The sequence below is a fragment of the Bolinopsis microptera genome, chromosome 2 (genome assembly GCF_026151205.1).
Source record: "Bolinopsis microptera isolate Bmic1 chromosome 2, MBARI_Bmic_1.0, whole genome shotgun sequence".
In the NCBI taxonomy this organism is placed as follows: Eukaryota; Metazoa; Ctenophora; class Tentaculata; order Lobata; family Bolinopsidae; genus Bolinopsis; species Bolinopsis microptera.
Window position 1 is genome coordinate 14,285,070 of NC_087073.1, and position 15,747 is coordinate 14,300,816.

The 15,747-nt window shown below is 39.4% G+C and overlaps 1 protein-coding gene across 1 annotated transcript in view; it reads left to right on the forward strand.

Annotated features, from left to right (window-relative positions):
• LOC134826818 (MAM and LDL-receptor class A domain-containing protein 2-like) overlaps positions 1-15,747 on the forward strand; it is a 93,173-nt gene that overhangs the window by 39,085 nt on the left and 38,341 nt on the right. The window contains exons 77-97 of the mRNA XM_063839319.1: positions 91-265; positions 421-517; positions 719-932; positions 4,801-5,057; positions 5,196-5,356; positions 5,562-5,719; positions 6,723-6,890; positions 7,020-7,426; positions 7,556-7,693; positions 7,828-7,986; positions 8,121-8,238; positions 8,368-8,675; positions 8,790-9,054; positions 9,185-9,390; positions 9,505-9,697; positions 9,840-9,976; positions 10,111-10,222; positions 10,665-10,824; positions 10,980-11,161; positions 11,320-11,451; positions 11,796-11,943. Of these exons, the coding sequence (XP_063695389.1) occupies positions 91-265; positions 421-517; positions 719-932; positions 4,801-5,057; positions 5,196-5,356; positions 5,562-5,719; positions 6,723-6,890; positions 7,020-7,426; positions 7,556-7,693; positions 7,828-7,986; positions 8,121-8,238; positions 8,368-8,675; positions 8,790-9,054; positions 9,185-9,390; positions 9,505-9,697; positions 9,840-9,976; positions 10,111-10,222; positions 10,665-10,824; positions 10,980-11,161; positions 11,320-11,451; positions 11,796-11,943 (3,895 nt within the window). The remainder of the gene's footprint in view (positions 1-90; positions 266-420; positions 518-718; positions 933-4,800; positions 5,058-5,195; positions 5,357-5,561; positions 5,720-6,722; positions 6,891-7,019; positions 7,427-7,555; positions 7,694-7,827; positions 7,987-8,120; positions 8,239-8,367; positions 8,676-8,789; positions 9,055-9,184; positions 9,391-9,504; positions 9,698-9,839; positions 9,977-10,110; positions 10,223-10,664; positions 10,825-10,979; positions 11,162-11,319; positions 11,452-11,795; positions 11,944-15,747) is intronic.

A 15,747-nucleotide genomic window follows, 5' to 3' on the forward strand; every position in this document is an offset into this window, starting at 1 on the left:
TACTGCAGTCTTTATCAATTACTTAATTCCAATGTTAACTTAGAGCTAGAATTTTGTTTACGTTTTAAAATATTTAAACGATCTCTTCAGGCCACTTCCTGTACATCGAGAGAGCGTACCCCCAAAGACAAGGACAGAAAGCTCGAGTAATGACCCAGTTCAAGGCATCCGGCTACAGCTGTGCTATGAGCTTCTGGTATATTACCGAAGGAGTTGGCACTGGAAACCTGACTGTTTGGATCAACTCTACCACTTACAACATGAGGTATACATATCAGATTAATAGAGGAAACTTGCTAAATAAGACTGTTTAGATTCCTTAGTTGTGTATGAGATCATTGTTCAAATTGCAATCCTTGACTGCCTCGACAACTATGATAGTCTTTATACGGCAAGTTCTGAACATAGTGTGAATCACAGGAAGGTTTACGAGAACACAACGCCAAGCAAGGACAACACGTGGCAGAAACAAGCTATCCCTATTGGAGCTCAAGACGAAGTGACAGTTTTAATCGAAGTAAGCCTGTCGGGACTTTTTACTGAAATAATGGTGATAATGTACACGATCTCTCTATTGTGAGAAGAGGGTATTTTCACGATACTTGGGTCGTTATTCTCACCCCGCCATCGCGCGTCGCGATCAATAGCATGTGTAATATGTGACTCAGGAAAAAGCAAATATTTTCCTACCCACAGTTTTAAAAAGAGAACCTTGCAGGTAACGGTTGGTTCAGGATACGGCGGTCACGTGGCTGTGGACGACATTGTGTTCCATAACTGCGCGGAAGTGGAGAGAATCCCGGGCACGTGCACATTCGAGCACGGTTCATGTGGCTACAAGGAGTACATATTCAATGATGAATACAACTGGATACTAAACCAGGGACCTACCCCATCATATTATACTGGACCTGCTGCTGATCACACTTACGGTGAGTTTTATCTACCGTTAAAAACTATAATTTTGTGATCAGAAAATTATTGACTCTAAATTTGCGCCGTTTGTTCATATCTGAGGTAAGGACATTATTTGCGATACATAGGTATCTGTAATCTAGATTTGGCACTAGCCGCAACTCGATGGTCTTTCCGATGAGCCTCTTCGCGCGATAAAAATAGGGCGCCTGGCCTCAGTGACTTACTTCCAACGATTTTGTATTTAACTCTCATGGAGTTCCAAGGTTCTCCAAACTCCACGACCACTGTAGTTCTGATGTAATTCACGTCACTCTCTAGAACCAAGTCTTGCCACCCCTGCAACGTCATCCCTCCGTCACATTCACTGAAGTTGGCGGCTGTGTTAGAGCTGTTCACCTCAGCATATGGAGGTCGAGCGAACTGCCAACTGACAATGTTTTTGGCGCCTTTTTTCAGGGTCTCAGAGTCTTTGCACTTGCCAGTTTTATTGCCGAGTTCCATGGTGTTTTCTGCGAGTAATCCGGATGATACCCGGAAGAATATCTTTGTGTATCCAATATATGTCCCGTTGGTGTAGAGGCCCACGAAAACATTGAAAGCTAAATCTTGTGTGAAGTTTTCCGCTTGGAAGATTCTTGTTTTTAACTTCTGGAATTCCGGATTAAACTCCACAAGATCTTCAGTCGTGGACAAATTTAACGCAGAGTGGTTGAAGTGTGTTTCTTCCGTGGGATTCTGCATTGTGGAACCTGAATATTTTCATCTTGAGCAACTTGTTTAATTCACCCCTTCTCTTAGGAGGACTGTCTCGACATAATTATAAATAACTCTCTGGATACCGAACCCGGCCCAACAAGTTCGAAATTTTCAATATCACAATGAAAACTAACAAAATGGATCGACAGCTGCCTCCAATTCGTCTATTTTGATGGTGGTGACTGGAGAGTGACATCATGCCAACACCCAAACAAACAAAAGATATACGAAAGGGGACATCAAATACATAATGATAGAAAAACATGTTAATTGTTAAATCCAGATCTGCTTACTTGATTGAGAGAATGCACCTTGCATCTGGAAGAAAGCTACGACTAAGACAGTTGTCCAAGTTGCCATCCCTCCAGCATTGGTCATCATCATCTTCAATGTCGGCTACAAATAACTAAATAATGTAAGATAGTTTTGTTTTTATGGGAACCAAGAAACGGTGTTGCATAAACTAACAGTGTCACAAAGCTAATGGTGTCACAGAAACAAACAATGTTACAAAAGCTAAAGGTGTAACATATGCCAAGTGAACAAAGAAAACAAGGATTTGTCCACGTCCAAAGTAGGTTTGACAAAATTGGCGTCTGCGCTAAGTTGCTTTTAGAGGGAGAGCTCACTTAGCGATTGTCTTCACATCCCTAAAACCAGAGCAAGCTCTCACATCATTAAAACAGCCCTCACAGCGTCCGCATTAACTTCATTCAATGACATTAACACAAGCTCACAAGACACATTATGATTTCATATAGTTTCATTACCTTCGGTGTAAAAGGTTACAGAGTGTTGCCTCAGTAACATATTAGTTATACGACAATATGTAAATCATGCACGTTAACAATATTAATAATCCTGAGTTTGAATTATTATGAACGTGCATGATTTATGCAATGTGCATACACTAGCAGGTCCTTTACTACTCATACTCAGAGACACTTCTTTCACAAATACACTAGTTTCATATTTGGTTGAAGAGCGTATAACCAGCAAAGAGGGTCGTGACTCGTGGTATGGTGATTATGTAAATATACCGATTAAGATACAATAGACAAACCAAATGAGTCTCTCAGTTTGACTGCTGGACAGTGCCTGTCACCAAGTTTTCCTGCGAGCTACTTTATAGCAGCGTACTGTTCAATATTTCATGGAGCAAACATATACATCTTATCAGGAGATAAGGTATAAATTAATATTTAGAAACGAATATTTGTGATAATTTAAGATAAATGAGCATAGAATATTGTAATAAGTTTAGTGTAATAAGCGCCGTGAGTGAGAGTTGGTACAGAATATTTCGTCCCCTATTTTTGTAAATTTGGTCCCAAAAATAATACTAATTCACCGGGAAGCAAGATTAGGTGAGCAGTCTGATATTTTTTACATTTACGAAATAACCGAACCAAAACAGGAAGGCAAGTAGAAAGTATATAAGTATACTACAAGGGCAGCAATAGTTAACGATTAAGGATACCCTATGACAAATTCACCTTTAAATATTGGCTATATTGTTTGCTACTCATGGGTCAACAAAAAGAAAGCAACTCACAATCATGCCAAAATTTCACAATGTTAGAGAAATTTGGAACGAAACTAGGGCGCCGATAGAGAATGATAAAGTTCCATGTGATACATAGAAATTTTGGTGGCTTTCGCTATTATCAGTCTAACTCAGCTTCAGGTACTTCCAAACAATTGTTTTTACACTCTGTGTTAATTAAGACATCACTCCATGATGCGTTCGTTCACACGGATGAAACATTAAGTTGGCTCATTTGAATATAATACAGTTACCCTGCAAGTAGATGGATGGTTCGGCAACTTCAGGAAACCACTTTTAGAAAATTCCCCCCGGAACTGGAGAAAAATAATTCAGTTACAATAAGTCCATCAAAAGCTGAAGTTACAAGGTATTACTGAATTGTTGGTAAAACGCAGTTGTTAAAATCACGGTTGCGCCCAGGTAACTAATCCCTGTTTAAACAGCTCTAGAGCAAGGGATCACAAGAGCATAAAGCAATATACGAGCATAAGTCTGGAAAATTGTACTGATCTTTCGTATAAACGTTTACTGATCTTAGGATTTTGGTTTCTGGCGAAGGATTGTTATAAAGTTATAATAACATAAACCCGCCACGCAAAGGGTTTATATAACAGATCATCCCGCGCTAGCGGGATGATCTGATAAACATATACGAGTGCGCGCAGCGCACGAGTTTTGTGTTAATATGTAATCCCGAAGCGCCAGCTGAGGGATTACATTTATTTAGCCCTGAGCGTGAAGTGTTTATGGATTATAATCATCTCCGGCGATTTCGACAAGGGATTTATACTTTAGATTGGAAAGCAGTTCATCAATCTGAATGTCAAACCGATCTGTCATAGTGGAGCAATAGCTTGAACGTTAGCAGGAACAAGAGCTGGAAGGAGAGCAAGCAAAACAATACTATTTTTAGGGCACGGACAAGGGTAGCTGGCTAGTCGCCAATGCAACTTCTCACGCCACGCGTTGGAGAAATTCCAAGAATTAGCTGCTTTGGCAACGTTCCCAGGAATTTGCGTGTAAAAGAAGTGGACGGTTACGATGTTTCATATCACGTGGTGCGCTTTCGTGTCACGTGGTATAGACTCGGCGTATGCTATTGGTGGCACGTGGTACGCACGTGACGCGCCCACGTGATCGCGCGTCTAACTGTTCTACTATTATCGAGTTCTAATCAGCAGTATCATTGATTATTGTAAGTCGGAGAATTGAATGATAAACATCAGTTACGACTAAAAAGCGGGCCGGGTTTATACAAATTTCCGGGGCGGGATGATATCACCTTGAGATGTTTATCTAACAGCGGGCCGGGCTGAGTGATAATATGATCCGATCCCGCGTCGAAATCCCGGAGATATTTATATTATGTTAATGATGGGAATAAGAAGAGCCGTCAATTCATTTTCCTATTGCATGTGGCTATAACCTCACTGGTGTCATCTCACACTGATCCTTTAGACAGGATATATCAGCACCACCTTCCTATCCTGTTTAGGGGAGATCTCATAAAATATAAGCAAAAAGATAAAGATTAACACCTCTCACATACTTATTGTTAACAAAGGTTTCCCAACCAGGTAACGCAACAGGACACTACTACTACGCTGAAGCGTCCGCCCCTCGCAAGATGGGTGATCAAGCCACACTGAACAGCCCCTGGTTCCAGACCCAGGAAAGTCAGTGTATCTTCACCTTCTTCTACCACATGCAGAAAACAGACACTGATGTGGCCACTAAACTGGTTATTAAACAGCAGTATGACAGTATGGAGATCAAGACTGTGGCTACCATAGACGCGTCAACCACTGAGGAGTGGGAACACGGATCTGCTACGGTGAGTAGAACTAGAATATTCTAGAATTTGTTTTTAATTTAATAACTTTTGTAATTCATATCCTTTTGTATTCATATCCTTTCTTTTATTACTTACCATATATTAATTCTTTTATTATTTATGACATTACTTTTTCAGTTTACAAATGGAATATTCAAAGTTCTGTTCGAGGCCAACAGAGGTGTATCCTACTTTGGCGACATCTCTATTGACGATATCAGCTTCGCATGTGATGTGACTCCTTTGTGTACCGATCAACAGTACGCTTGTAATATCGCTCAGTGCATCCCCAAATACAGGTAACTTTTCTCTTATTTTATCCGACGTTTTTTAATTTCCAGAGTAATATCTCAAAAGTTGAATGTGGAGTATTTGCTTCCATGGGTTATAGTCACCCTATCAATAATTTGTGTGACACATCATTCAGCCTCATCTCCCCTTAGTTACAACTTAACCATACAGCTCTGGCGTTCCAGCCTATAAATAACACCCACCCCTCCCCAGACAGTGTGATTTCTACCCGGATTGTGGAGATGCCTCAGACGAGTGGATGTGTGGAGCATGTGACTTTGAGTCGTACCACGTGTGTGGTTGGGAACAGGATAGGACTGACGACTTCGACTGGACCAGGCACCAGGGCCCCATTACTGCTGGCTACGTTGGTGAGCGCGCCATTACTGAAAACTGTTTGCCATTTGTTTGCATAAAATTGGCAAAGTATTAGATGGCCAGTTGGTAGATCACCGACCGGCTATAAGCCGGCTACTAACCGGCTATAAGCCGGCTTATAGCCGGCTACAATTTTTATAGCCGGCTATAAGCCGGCTTATAGCCGGTTAGTAGCCGCTTACATTTCTGGTTGAGCGACGGCTATTAGCCGGTTATAAGCCTGCTATTAGCCGTTTTGGTATTAAAAGTGGTTATAAGCCGGTTATAAGATATTAACTCAACTACATCGTACTGAACGATAGTCAGGAGCCGGCTATAAGAAATTCAGTGAAAACGGCTATTAGCCGGTTATAAGCCGGCTATTAGCCGTTTAGGTATCGAAAGTGGTTATAAGCCGGCTATAAGCCGGTTATAAGATATTAACTCAGTTCAGTACGATGAAGTTAAGTTAATATCTTATAGCCGGCTTATAGCCGGCTTATAACCACTTTCGATACCTAAACGGCTAATAGCCGGCTTATAACCGGCTAATAGCCGTTTTCGTTGAATTTCTTATAGCCGGCTCCTGACTATCGTTCAGTACGATGAAGTTGAGTTAATATCTTATAACCGGCTTATAGCCGGCTTATAGCCGGCTTATAACCACTTTCGATACCTAAACGGCTAATAGCCGGCTTATAACCGGCTAATAGCCGTTTTCACTGAATTTCTTATAGCCGATACCTAAACGGCTAATAGCCGGCTTATAACCGGCTAATAGCCGTCGCTCAACAACAAATGTAAGCGGCTACTAACCGGCTATAAGCCGGCTTATAGCCGGCTATAAAAATTGTAGTCGGCTATAAGCCGGTTTATAGCCGGCTTATAACCGGCTTATAGCCGGTCGGTGATCTACCAATTTCCCTATTAGATTACTAAATTTTGACAGATCAACGCAACGTTTTAGTCTATTTCGACCCAATGAGGTGAAAGTTTTTAACGATTTTTCGGCCTCAGGTCCAACTGCTGACCACACATTTGGAAACAGTTCTGGTCACTATTTCTACACGGAAGTAAGTGGCATTGCAAGTGGATCTAAAGCAAGGATCATGAGTCCCACCTACGCTCAGACAAGTCGGGTCTGTAAACTACAGTTCTACTACTGGATGGAGGGAAGCGGTATCGGTGAGTGTTTAGTCAATATAAAGAAAAAATAGATTAAAATAAAGTCTTCAAATTTCTTGTAAACATACTAACATATAATATGCCAATTCATTGGAAATACCTTTAGTTTGATATTGGTTCCACTCCCAGGTGACCTGAATGCGTACACGATGGTTGGAGGACAGCAGAATCCAATCTTCAAGGAATCAGGAGACCATGGGTCAGGATGGCAGTTTGCCAACCTTACTCTCGGTTCACTCAAAGACTTTAGCATCACTATCGAGGTAGTCCACACAACTGGCAGCTTCTTAGGAGACATAGCTATAGACGATATCCAGTTCGTGGATTGTACCCCGGGAGCGGAGAACAGTCCTGCCTCCTGTGATTTTGAGGGTGGAATATGTTCTCTTCAACACGTGACTGCTAATGTAGACTTTAATTGGGAGAGAAACAAGGGAGGAACTGGTTCCTGGAACACTGGACCTAAATTGGATCATACTACTAACTCGGCTGATGGTTATTACATCTACACTGAGGCTTCTTATCCTAGACGAGAGGTACTTACTACTTATTATACATCTAGCTGAAAATTTAGATTATGACATTATTAGGTTCGCTTACTTATATTCTAAAATGATATGTTATTATAGTTGTCCCGATCTCCTAACCCTACGTATCATTAACAGGGTGATGTAGCTGCAATCCAGACAACTTGGCTCAACTCTCCAGGACCTTGTACTCTGAACTTCTGGTACCATATGGAGGGGGAGGACATCGGCTCTCTGGATGTCGATGTTATCGACACTGCGGGAAAAGCAGACTCGGTAAACCTTGTTGAAAAGTTATAAATCGGAGATATTTCTAGAAATATCATTTTAGATCAAGGAAATACCTCTGATTGTCCAGAAGTAAATCTTATTAGGTTGCATGTTCTTGAAGTGACACTAAATTTCTACAGCTGTTCTCACAAAGTACGGCTAAAGGAACAGACGAATGGCATCTGGCCAGCCATTTCATTGGTAAGCTAGAGAACCAGAGGATTAAGTATACTGGAACTAGAGGAAAGAACTATGAGGGTGATATCGCTTTGGACGACATCAACATCGTTGGATGTGATGTGAGTATTGATTAAAACTCTAGATTGACAGGGAAGGTTTTACAAGATGACTCGATGGAAAGATATGCAATAGTTTGAGAAGTTTGTCCAGTGGAAGTATTTAAATTCTGTTTTCTGATCACAATACTCTCCAGGTAAACGCTCTCTGTAGTGGAAAAGAGTTCTCTTGTGGAGTACCGGAGTGTGTCGATGCTAACCAAGAGTGCAACTTCAGAACGGAGTGCTCTGATGGCTATGACGAGAAATTCTGTGGTAAGCTCGGCAGTTTGCGTTTAAATTGGGTTCGCATAAAAATAATCGTGGAACAAGTGTTTGATAGCACGAGGATGACCAATATTTATCACTTTTAAAACTTTGAAAACTTACTATATTTCCCACTAGGAACGTGCAACTTTGAGGACAATATATGTGGCTGGATCCCAGACGATTCGTTCGGCCTCACCTGGAACAGACAAGCGGGCACCAACTACACCTACGGTTTCGGACCTGACCACACCTATGGTAAAACTAAGCCTGGCTATTTCATGGCCATGGAAATGTGGAAGGGAGATGATCTGGAAGCTAGAATGGTTACCAAAAAGTTCCTGAAGTCTGGAGTTAGCTGCACACTTGATTTCTATTGGTGGATGGCGTTTAGTAGTGGAGGACGTCTCGCTGTGGAGGTTGAAGAGGACGGAAAACCACCTGTGGTACGTTACTTTTTTTAAAAGATGGACTTTTTGGAATTTTTGTTATTTTGATTTACTGTGATCTATTTTTGCATTCATATGTGTTTATGGTTTAACATTTGTTATGCTCTTCAGGAACTATGGAGCGTTGACGGAGACCACGGTACCGTATGGAATCACGGAGTAGTAAAAATCGGAGCTCTGACTAACTTCAAAGTAGCGTTCAAGGGAGTGAAGAACTACCAGTGGAATTGGAAATACACCGGACTGGATGACATCAGCTTTATCAACTGTCAGGCCCCTCAAGATCTGGGACCAGGAGAGTGTCACTTTGAGTCCGGAATGTGCGGTTACAAGGACGAACAAGTCTTTGATGACTTTGATTGGGTCCGACACAAAGGTTAGACTTAATAATTAGTCTCGAAGAAAATGTTTTATTTTCATACACATTACACATACTTTTAAAATTTGGTTAAAAGTTCTTCAGATTTCCTTCGCCCCTTATCTATTTGTAATTAAATATATCTCAGGTTCGACCTGGTCATGGGGAACTGGACCCAGCATGGACCACACAATCGGCACAACTGACGGTTACTTTATCTACTTGGAGTCATCCTACCCCAGGATCGAGGGAGACATCGCCAGGATACACTCTCCTTGGCTGGTTACCTCTGGAAGTGACTGTAGTCTCAAGTTCTGGTTCCACATGTATGGTGTACATATCGGCAATCTAAATGTGAGTTTAGATAATTACAACTCGGGAATGACTGCAACAAATTATTTTCTAGGACAGTACATGAACAAATGAAAGGAACTTGCTAATATGTATTGCCTCACCTTTAACTCTCAGGTGTTCATTGAGGACTCAGCTCACCAACGAGAACTAATTTACACGACCAACACAAACGTGACCGCTGACTGGCAGTCAACAGTTATCAGGATAGGATCCAGACCCATCATGAGGGTCACCTTCGAGGGAGTCAGAGGCAAGGACTACCAAGGTGACATCGCTCTCGATGATATCAGCTTTGAGACCTGCCAAGGTGAGTTATTTATACTAAGACCGGTAATAAATAAAAATCTTTTTACCTGGACACGGTTAATATTTCCGAATTTGTTTCACCTTGTTCAGTATCTTATATTATCAGTTGTTCTCGTTAGTCTTACAAATTACCGTCTCCACAGTACAAGCTCTCTGTAAGGCGGATCAGTTCTCGTGTGAGTCTGCTCAGTGTATCGATGCCAGCAAGCAGTGCGACTTTGTCAGTGACTGTGTTGACGGATCGGACGAGACGAACTGTGCTGAGTGCGACTTTGACAATGTTAGTTTTCACGCACGTTATTTTATTTCATGCGGAAAAGCGCACATATAATCATTTTTGACATCGAAGACGTTTTTAAGTTATATAAAATCTGGTTTTGTATTTTTTGAAACCATCACAGCGAACCTCCTCAGGGTCAGTGCGGATGGACAAACGTTAAGACAGACGACTACGACTGGGACAGAGTTGAAGGATCTGCAGGTTCTGCGGGAACCGGACCTAACTTCGATCATACCTCTGGAAAGGGTTAGTATTTAAAGTTTATACTTCTGTGTAATTGTATGCCGTTATATTGTTTACCTTTAACAATTAGGCTCAACAATTATAGCTATAAATGACAGGTGTCAATTGTGCTCGGGCAGTTAGTGTAATTTAAGTAACTTAAATTATTGCATTAATAATTATTATATTCTTCGTTGAGTATGATAAACTATCTGTAGACTTTCCAGAAATATTAATTTATTCGTCGAGACTCAAGATTAACCTTAATTAGACCTTAGCCCTTCATTAAATGGACCCTTTGTTCAATTACAGGGGCAGATGTTAATTTAGTTTATCAAATTAAACTGTATATAGCGACAATGATTCCTCAATAATGTATGAAGCTCTTTTATATAACATTGTAACTTAACAAGCGGTCAGTATATTAATGAACTCTAGAACCCTGATATCACCCCACCACCCCCAGGGCTCTACATGCTGCTGGAGACATCAGGACGATATGTTCACGACCGAGCAGCTCTGGTGTCCAACATCTACCAGGCATCCTCGGATCAGTGTACTCTGACCTTCTGGTACCACATGAGGGGCATCTCACTGGGAAGTCTTGATGTGGTCATCAACGATACGTGAGTTGGAAATGTAGCTGTTAAAATAATCATAAGAAATCATGAGTCTAGAGTCTAGACTTGCAATGCTTACATACGTAATTGTGCGATTGCAGCTAGATGAACAATTTTAGCTTATGATTTTTACATGCAAGTTTACCCCTTGCCTTTTCTAGGGTATCCATATCCTCTGTTTGGTACAAGGAAGGACCTAGAAGCTATGAAAATGCTTGGCAGTTTGCCAGTGTTAAGATTGGGGCCAGAACTAAGTTCCAGATTCAGTTCATCGGTGAAAGAGGCAGGAGTTTCCAGGGTGACATTGGCATTGACGATGTGAAACTTGTCGGCTGCCAAATAAGTAAGTAACCCTTGCGGCACTGAGAAGCGATGATTTCAAGAATAGTAGTGTTTGCGAGTGATATTTTTTTCTCTACTAAAACGCTGTTTCATTTGAATATTTAAATACTCATAAAATGAGGGTGGTACCCGACTAGCGGTTTAAAACCCTTGTTTCAGGCAAAGGAGGCGAATGCGACTTTGAGAGCGGATTCTGCATGTACCAGGACTCCGGAGACGAACAGTCACCTTGGGTCATATACGATGGGCATAACAACTATCCTGGGGTTATCCAGAAAGATCATACTTTTGGTTAGTTTTATTACTGGGATCACTTTCTTTAAATATGATATCCAACTATTTCCACTCCCAAGAATTACAAATAATACAAAGTTACAAACCAAATGTTTTAAAATACAACGGTGATAGCGTAAATAAAAATAAAATTTAAATAGCAATTATTTGCATGAAATATCTAAAGATCTTCGATAGGCGTCATAAGCAACATAAATTCTATAAAATATCTTCCAGCATTTGCTAAAGTTTCAGATTTCATACACTGTCCCCTTTTCATCATATTCTATCCATTGAATCATACAATGAATCATACAATGCTCCACACTGATAACAAACTCTTAACTCCCTGACCACTTCAGGAACTGCTGACGGTCACTTCTTATTCCACGAGAACTGGGGACCCTCTCAAGCTAACGAGACCTCTGTCATCCTGGGACCCTGGATGAAGTCGGACACCACAAATTGTGTGTTGCAGTTCTGGTACTATCTCAAAGACGCTGATATCATGTGAGTAACTGGTGTTAAGATAGCTTATTTAATTATTGAGACTTGTTTATGTTAAAACTCTTAAGTATCTAAAAACCTGAAGAAAAAACTACATTGGTATTTTGATATCTGAGGTAAGTTGAAGTTTATTAGAAGTTCATTCCCGCACCAATTTTTCCGCGCCCACAGCGTTCATGCTTATCTTTACATGGTTATTGGTTTAAGTCCGGCCATGCACTCGATTGTCAATGAATTGGGGTAGAATGATAGAAAATGATAAGTGGGGTTTGTTAGAAAAGTATTAATGCTCTTACCAGCACCACCGAACACAGATAGCTCCACAATGTTGAAGAATCTCGTTGTTGCACCTAGATATTTTCTGCGTATCTCAACCACTTTTGCGTAAAACTTTTCCTTGCAGTAAACAGTGTAAGTTTGATCTTCAACCGTGTTTCCAGTAAGGTCGACATAGATTGTGCCACATTGATAACTTTTGCTTGGGTCTAAAAAAGTATATTTGTTTTTTTTGTTTTTTTAGTAAAGTTTAAAAAAACGGAGACTTCCGATTTTGATTATCTCAAACAACTAAATTTTCTTACTATCTGCTTTTAACCGTCTTAAACTCACCTTCCCATTCATCGTATAAATAAACTTCTGTCCCATTTAAAGACAACCTACAGTCGATTGCTGACTGTTTTTGGCAATAGCTTGTAATTGTCTTATATTTGTTCACAACTTGTACAGCATGTACGACTGCAGGTTCAAAGGAAGCCTTCAAGTAAGGTACTGCGTCTTCTGCTCCCTCCAGAGATTTAAAAACCGTCTTCAAATCTGAGTCAAAAGCTAACTTCGCCTCATTACCTTTAGATTCAGATGATGCTTCAAAATCTGTTATTTCCAACTGTCGTGGCAAGCCTGAAATTAAACAACCGGTGATTGATTTTGCTACTTAAAGTTAAGATTGATTGGAAAAGATAATAAACTACTAGAAGTCTTCTTGACAAAATTTCTTAGGTTTGCAAATAAGGATATTTGAGGGACCACATGCAAAACTGGTATATCTGAACATATACCAATTTTGCACAGGTAGCACATAGTCTTCAGGGTGAAAAGGTGCATCTTTGGAACTTTTTTTGAACAATTTTGAAGAAATTTTTGAAAAAAAGTGAAATTTTATTTTTCCAAAACTGGTATAACTTACAATATACCATTTTAGCTTTTAACAATCATGAAAAAAATGGTATATCTGCAGATATACCACCTTCAAGAAACTTATCTTCTATAAAACCGGTATATCTATACACATTTTATAGACTTTAGCCAACCCAAATGGTATATCTTCAGATATACCATTCTCAGTTAAATTATTTTATTGTAAATAGTATAGAAAAAATGGTATATCGTGAGATATACCAGTTTGGAACAATTCTAGTTTTAAAAATGGTATATAGACAGATATACCAGAATCTTTTAAATCAGTAAAATGCATTTATCTCAAAACTATCAAAAACAGATATACCAGTTTTGCATGTGGTCCCTCATTTGTTGGTAAAATTGCGACTTAATATTTATTGGATGAATCATGCCTTTAAGTCATATTATCTGAATTCATCAAATTCGAGTTATTACCTGCATTGGTATTGACCATAAGTAGAAATATCACTCGTTCAATAAAATAGCTCGCCATGTTTAACTGTGGTAGAGCCAGAAATATATTATATTAGTGAAGCAACTGAAGCAGGCAGGCATAGAAACAAGTGAAAATGAAAACTGGCAGTCAAGGGTAGTAATTATGTTCGACACTTTTGTGCTTTAGTTAACAAAACAATTGAACTTCCTGGCGAGATCCTAATATATGTTAACAGTTAACGTCTAGTCACTGCAAACAAGAACACAAACTCCTCCCTTAAGTTCACAGTTCACCTGGAATATTATTAATATTTATGAGCAGCTGTAAACTCCTCTCCAGACTTAATTTATAGGCATATAATTGAGGTCATCAGTTATTAGTACAGGTAAGTGCAAAATATCACAGCTGTTAGTTAAGAAACTGAGGATAACATTAGCTATATTACAAGCTCATAGGCGAACTCAGTGAGTTCACACATTAATAAACACGGAAATTAAATGTTAATCATACGTGGTGATAGCGTGATTATTGTATCTTTATGTGCCCTATATTTGAGACCCCTTGTTATTTATAAGTCAGAATAGAGAGCCCTGCCGGAATTAGTAAAATTAAAAACACGTGGCCAAACTGAACAACAACAAGTCGTAGACTTATACGTGATTAAAACTTAACTCGAGTAGAAGGTTATAAAGAGGAATAGGACTTCAGAGTTTAGATATTATGCATCAAACAGTGGACATAATGTTACCTTTGTTAGCTGAACAATTTAGTGGCTGAATGAAAGGAGCTGACGTTTGCGTTAACAAAAGCTCTAAAACCTAAACAGGTTACTGGTCAATGGAACACGTAAGTATTAGATAAAGTAATAATTTCCATTGTATGGTTAATAGCGGCCTTAATATTGGTCCTTGTAGCTGAAAACCTGACACTCTTACGACAGGCCAGGTTGTCGTAATTTGTTGACGTTATACTTATATAAGGTATGGGATTGGATATTGGTAAAATGTGCAATCATATTCATTGTAAATTGTGGGAGTTCAAAAGTGTACAACTACAATAGACACGAAGTGTATAAGGATTAAGGGATTGAAACTAAAATAATCCCTTATTTTAGTTTCAATAAGGGATTATTTAGGAGTTAAGTTAAGTTATAAGCAAAGGTTGTCACTTTTCAGGAAGGTATCAACATTGAAGCTATATGCAGCTGCACTTGATAAGAAAATAACACCAGCCTCAGAAACCTTATGATTGGATTTTTGGAACATTTTATAATTATATACCTACAGGCTAATATACCACCTGTGTTATAGATCCCTCAGCTTATTATACCATGTACTTAGTCATAGCATAATTGCATACTGAATAAGTCAAGATTGGAAACGGTTTACGAATGACTTGTTGATGAAATCCATGTGACGTGGCGCTGTCCATATGCTAAAGTTATATCTCCAGTCTCGCGAGTCTGATTTACTGAGAAGCCTTTGGGGCACCAGCCACAAGGTACTTCAACAATTAGAAGGGTTAGGATCCGCTGAGAATCAGCTTATCATTTAAAACTCTTGGATTTTCTTTAGTCCACCAATAGAATGAGACGAAGCGTAATAGAAAAATAGTATGTGATGGCATATGGTCAGTGGTCATTGGTCAGAGATCACATACTTTTCAATAAGCGCATAAATGTACGCCCTTTCTTTTCCCATAGTTTAGACGTTTACCAACGTAGCTTGAAGTCCTCAGGAGGACTACCGAGTACACAGAAAGGAAACGCACTTTAATAATAATAAACTTTAACAAAAAATAGGAAACTTCTTTACTTTAAAATCATATTAGTACAACTGAACTATTTGAAATAGCATCAATTACTGACCAGTTGTCAGTACATCATACTTCCTGATGTGGTCAATGACCACGTCAAGGAAATGTTTTTGTGGACCTTAAAACCGTGTAACCAATTGGTAGAATCAGTAGTGACAGTTAATATAATCATCTAGTACTTTATTATTAAATCAAAGTTCTAAACAAGGGATAGTTAAAAAACAACGCCCGAGTCTAATCTTTCCCTAAAACAAAAACTAAAAATTAAAAACTTCATTGCAATTTCCGCCAATATCTCTTGTCATAACTCAAATTACGGAGATAATGCAGGTCAAAGATATTATTCAAATAAAGATTTCTTTTACATAAATCATGCACAA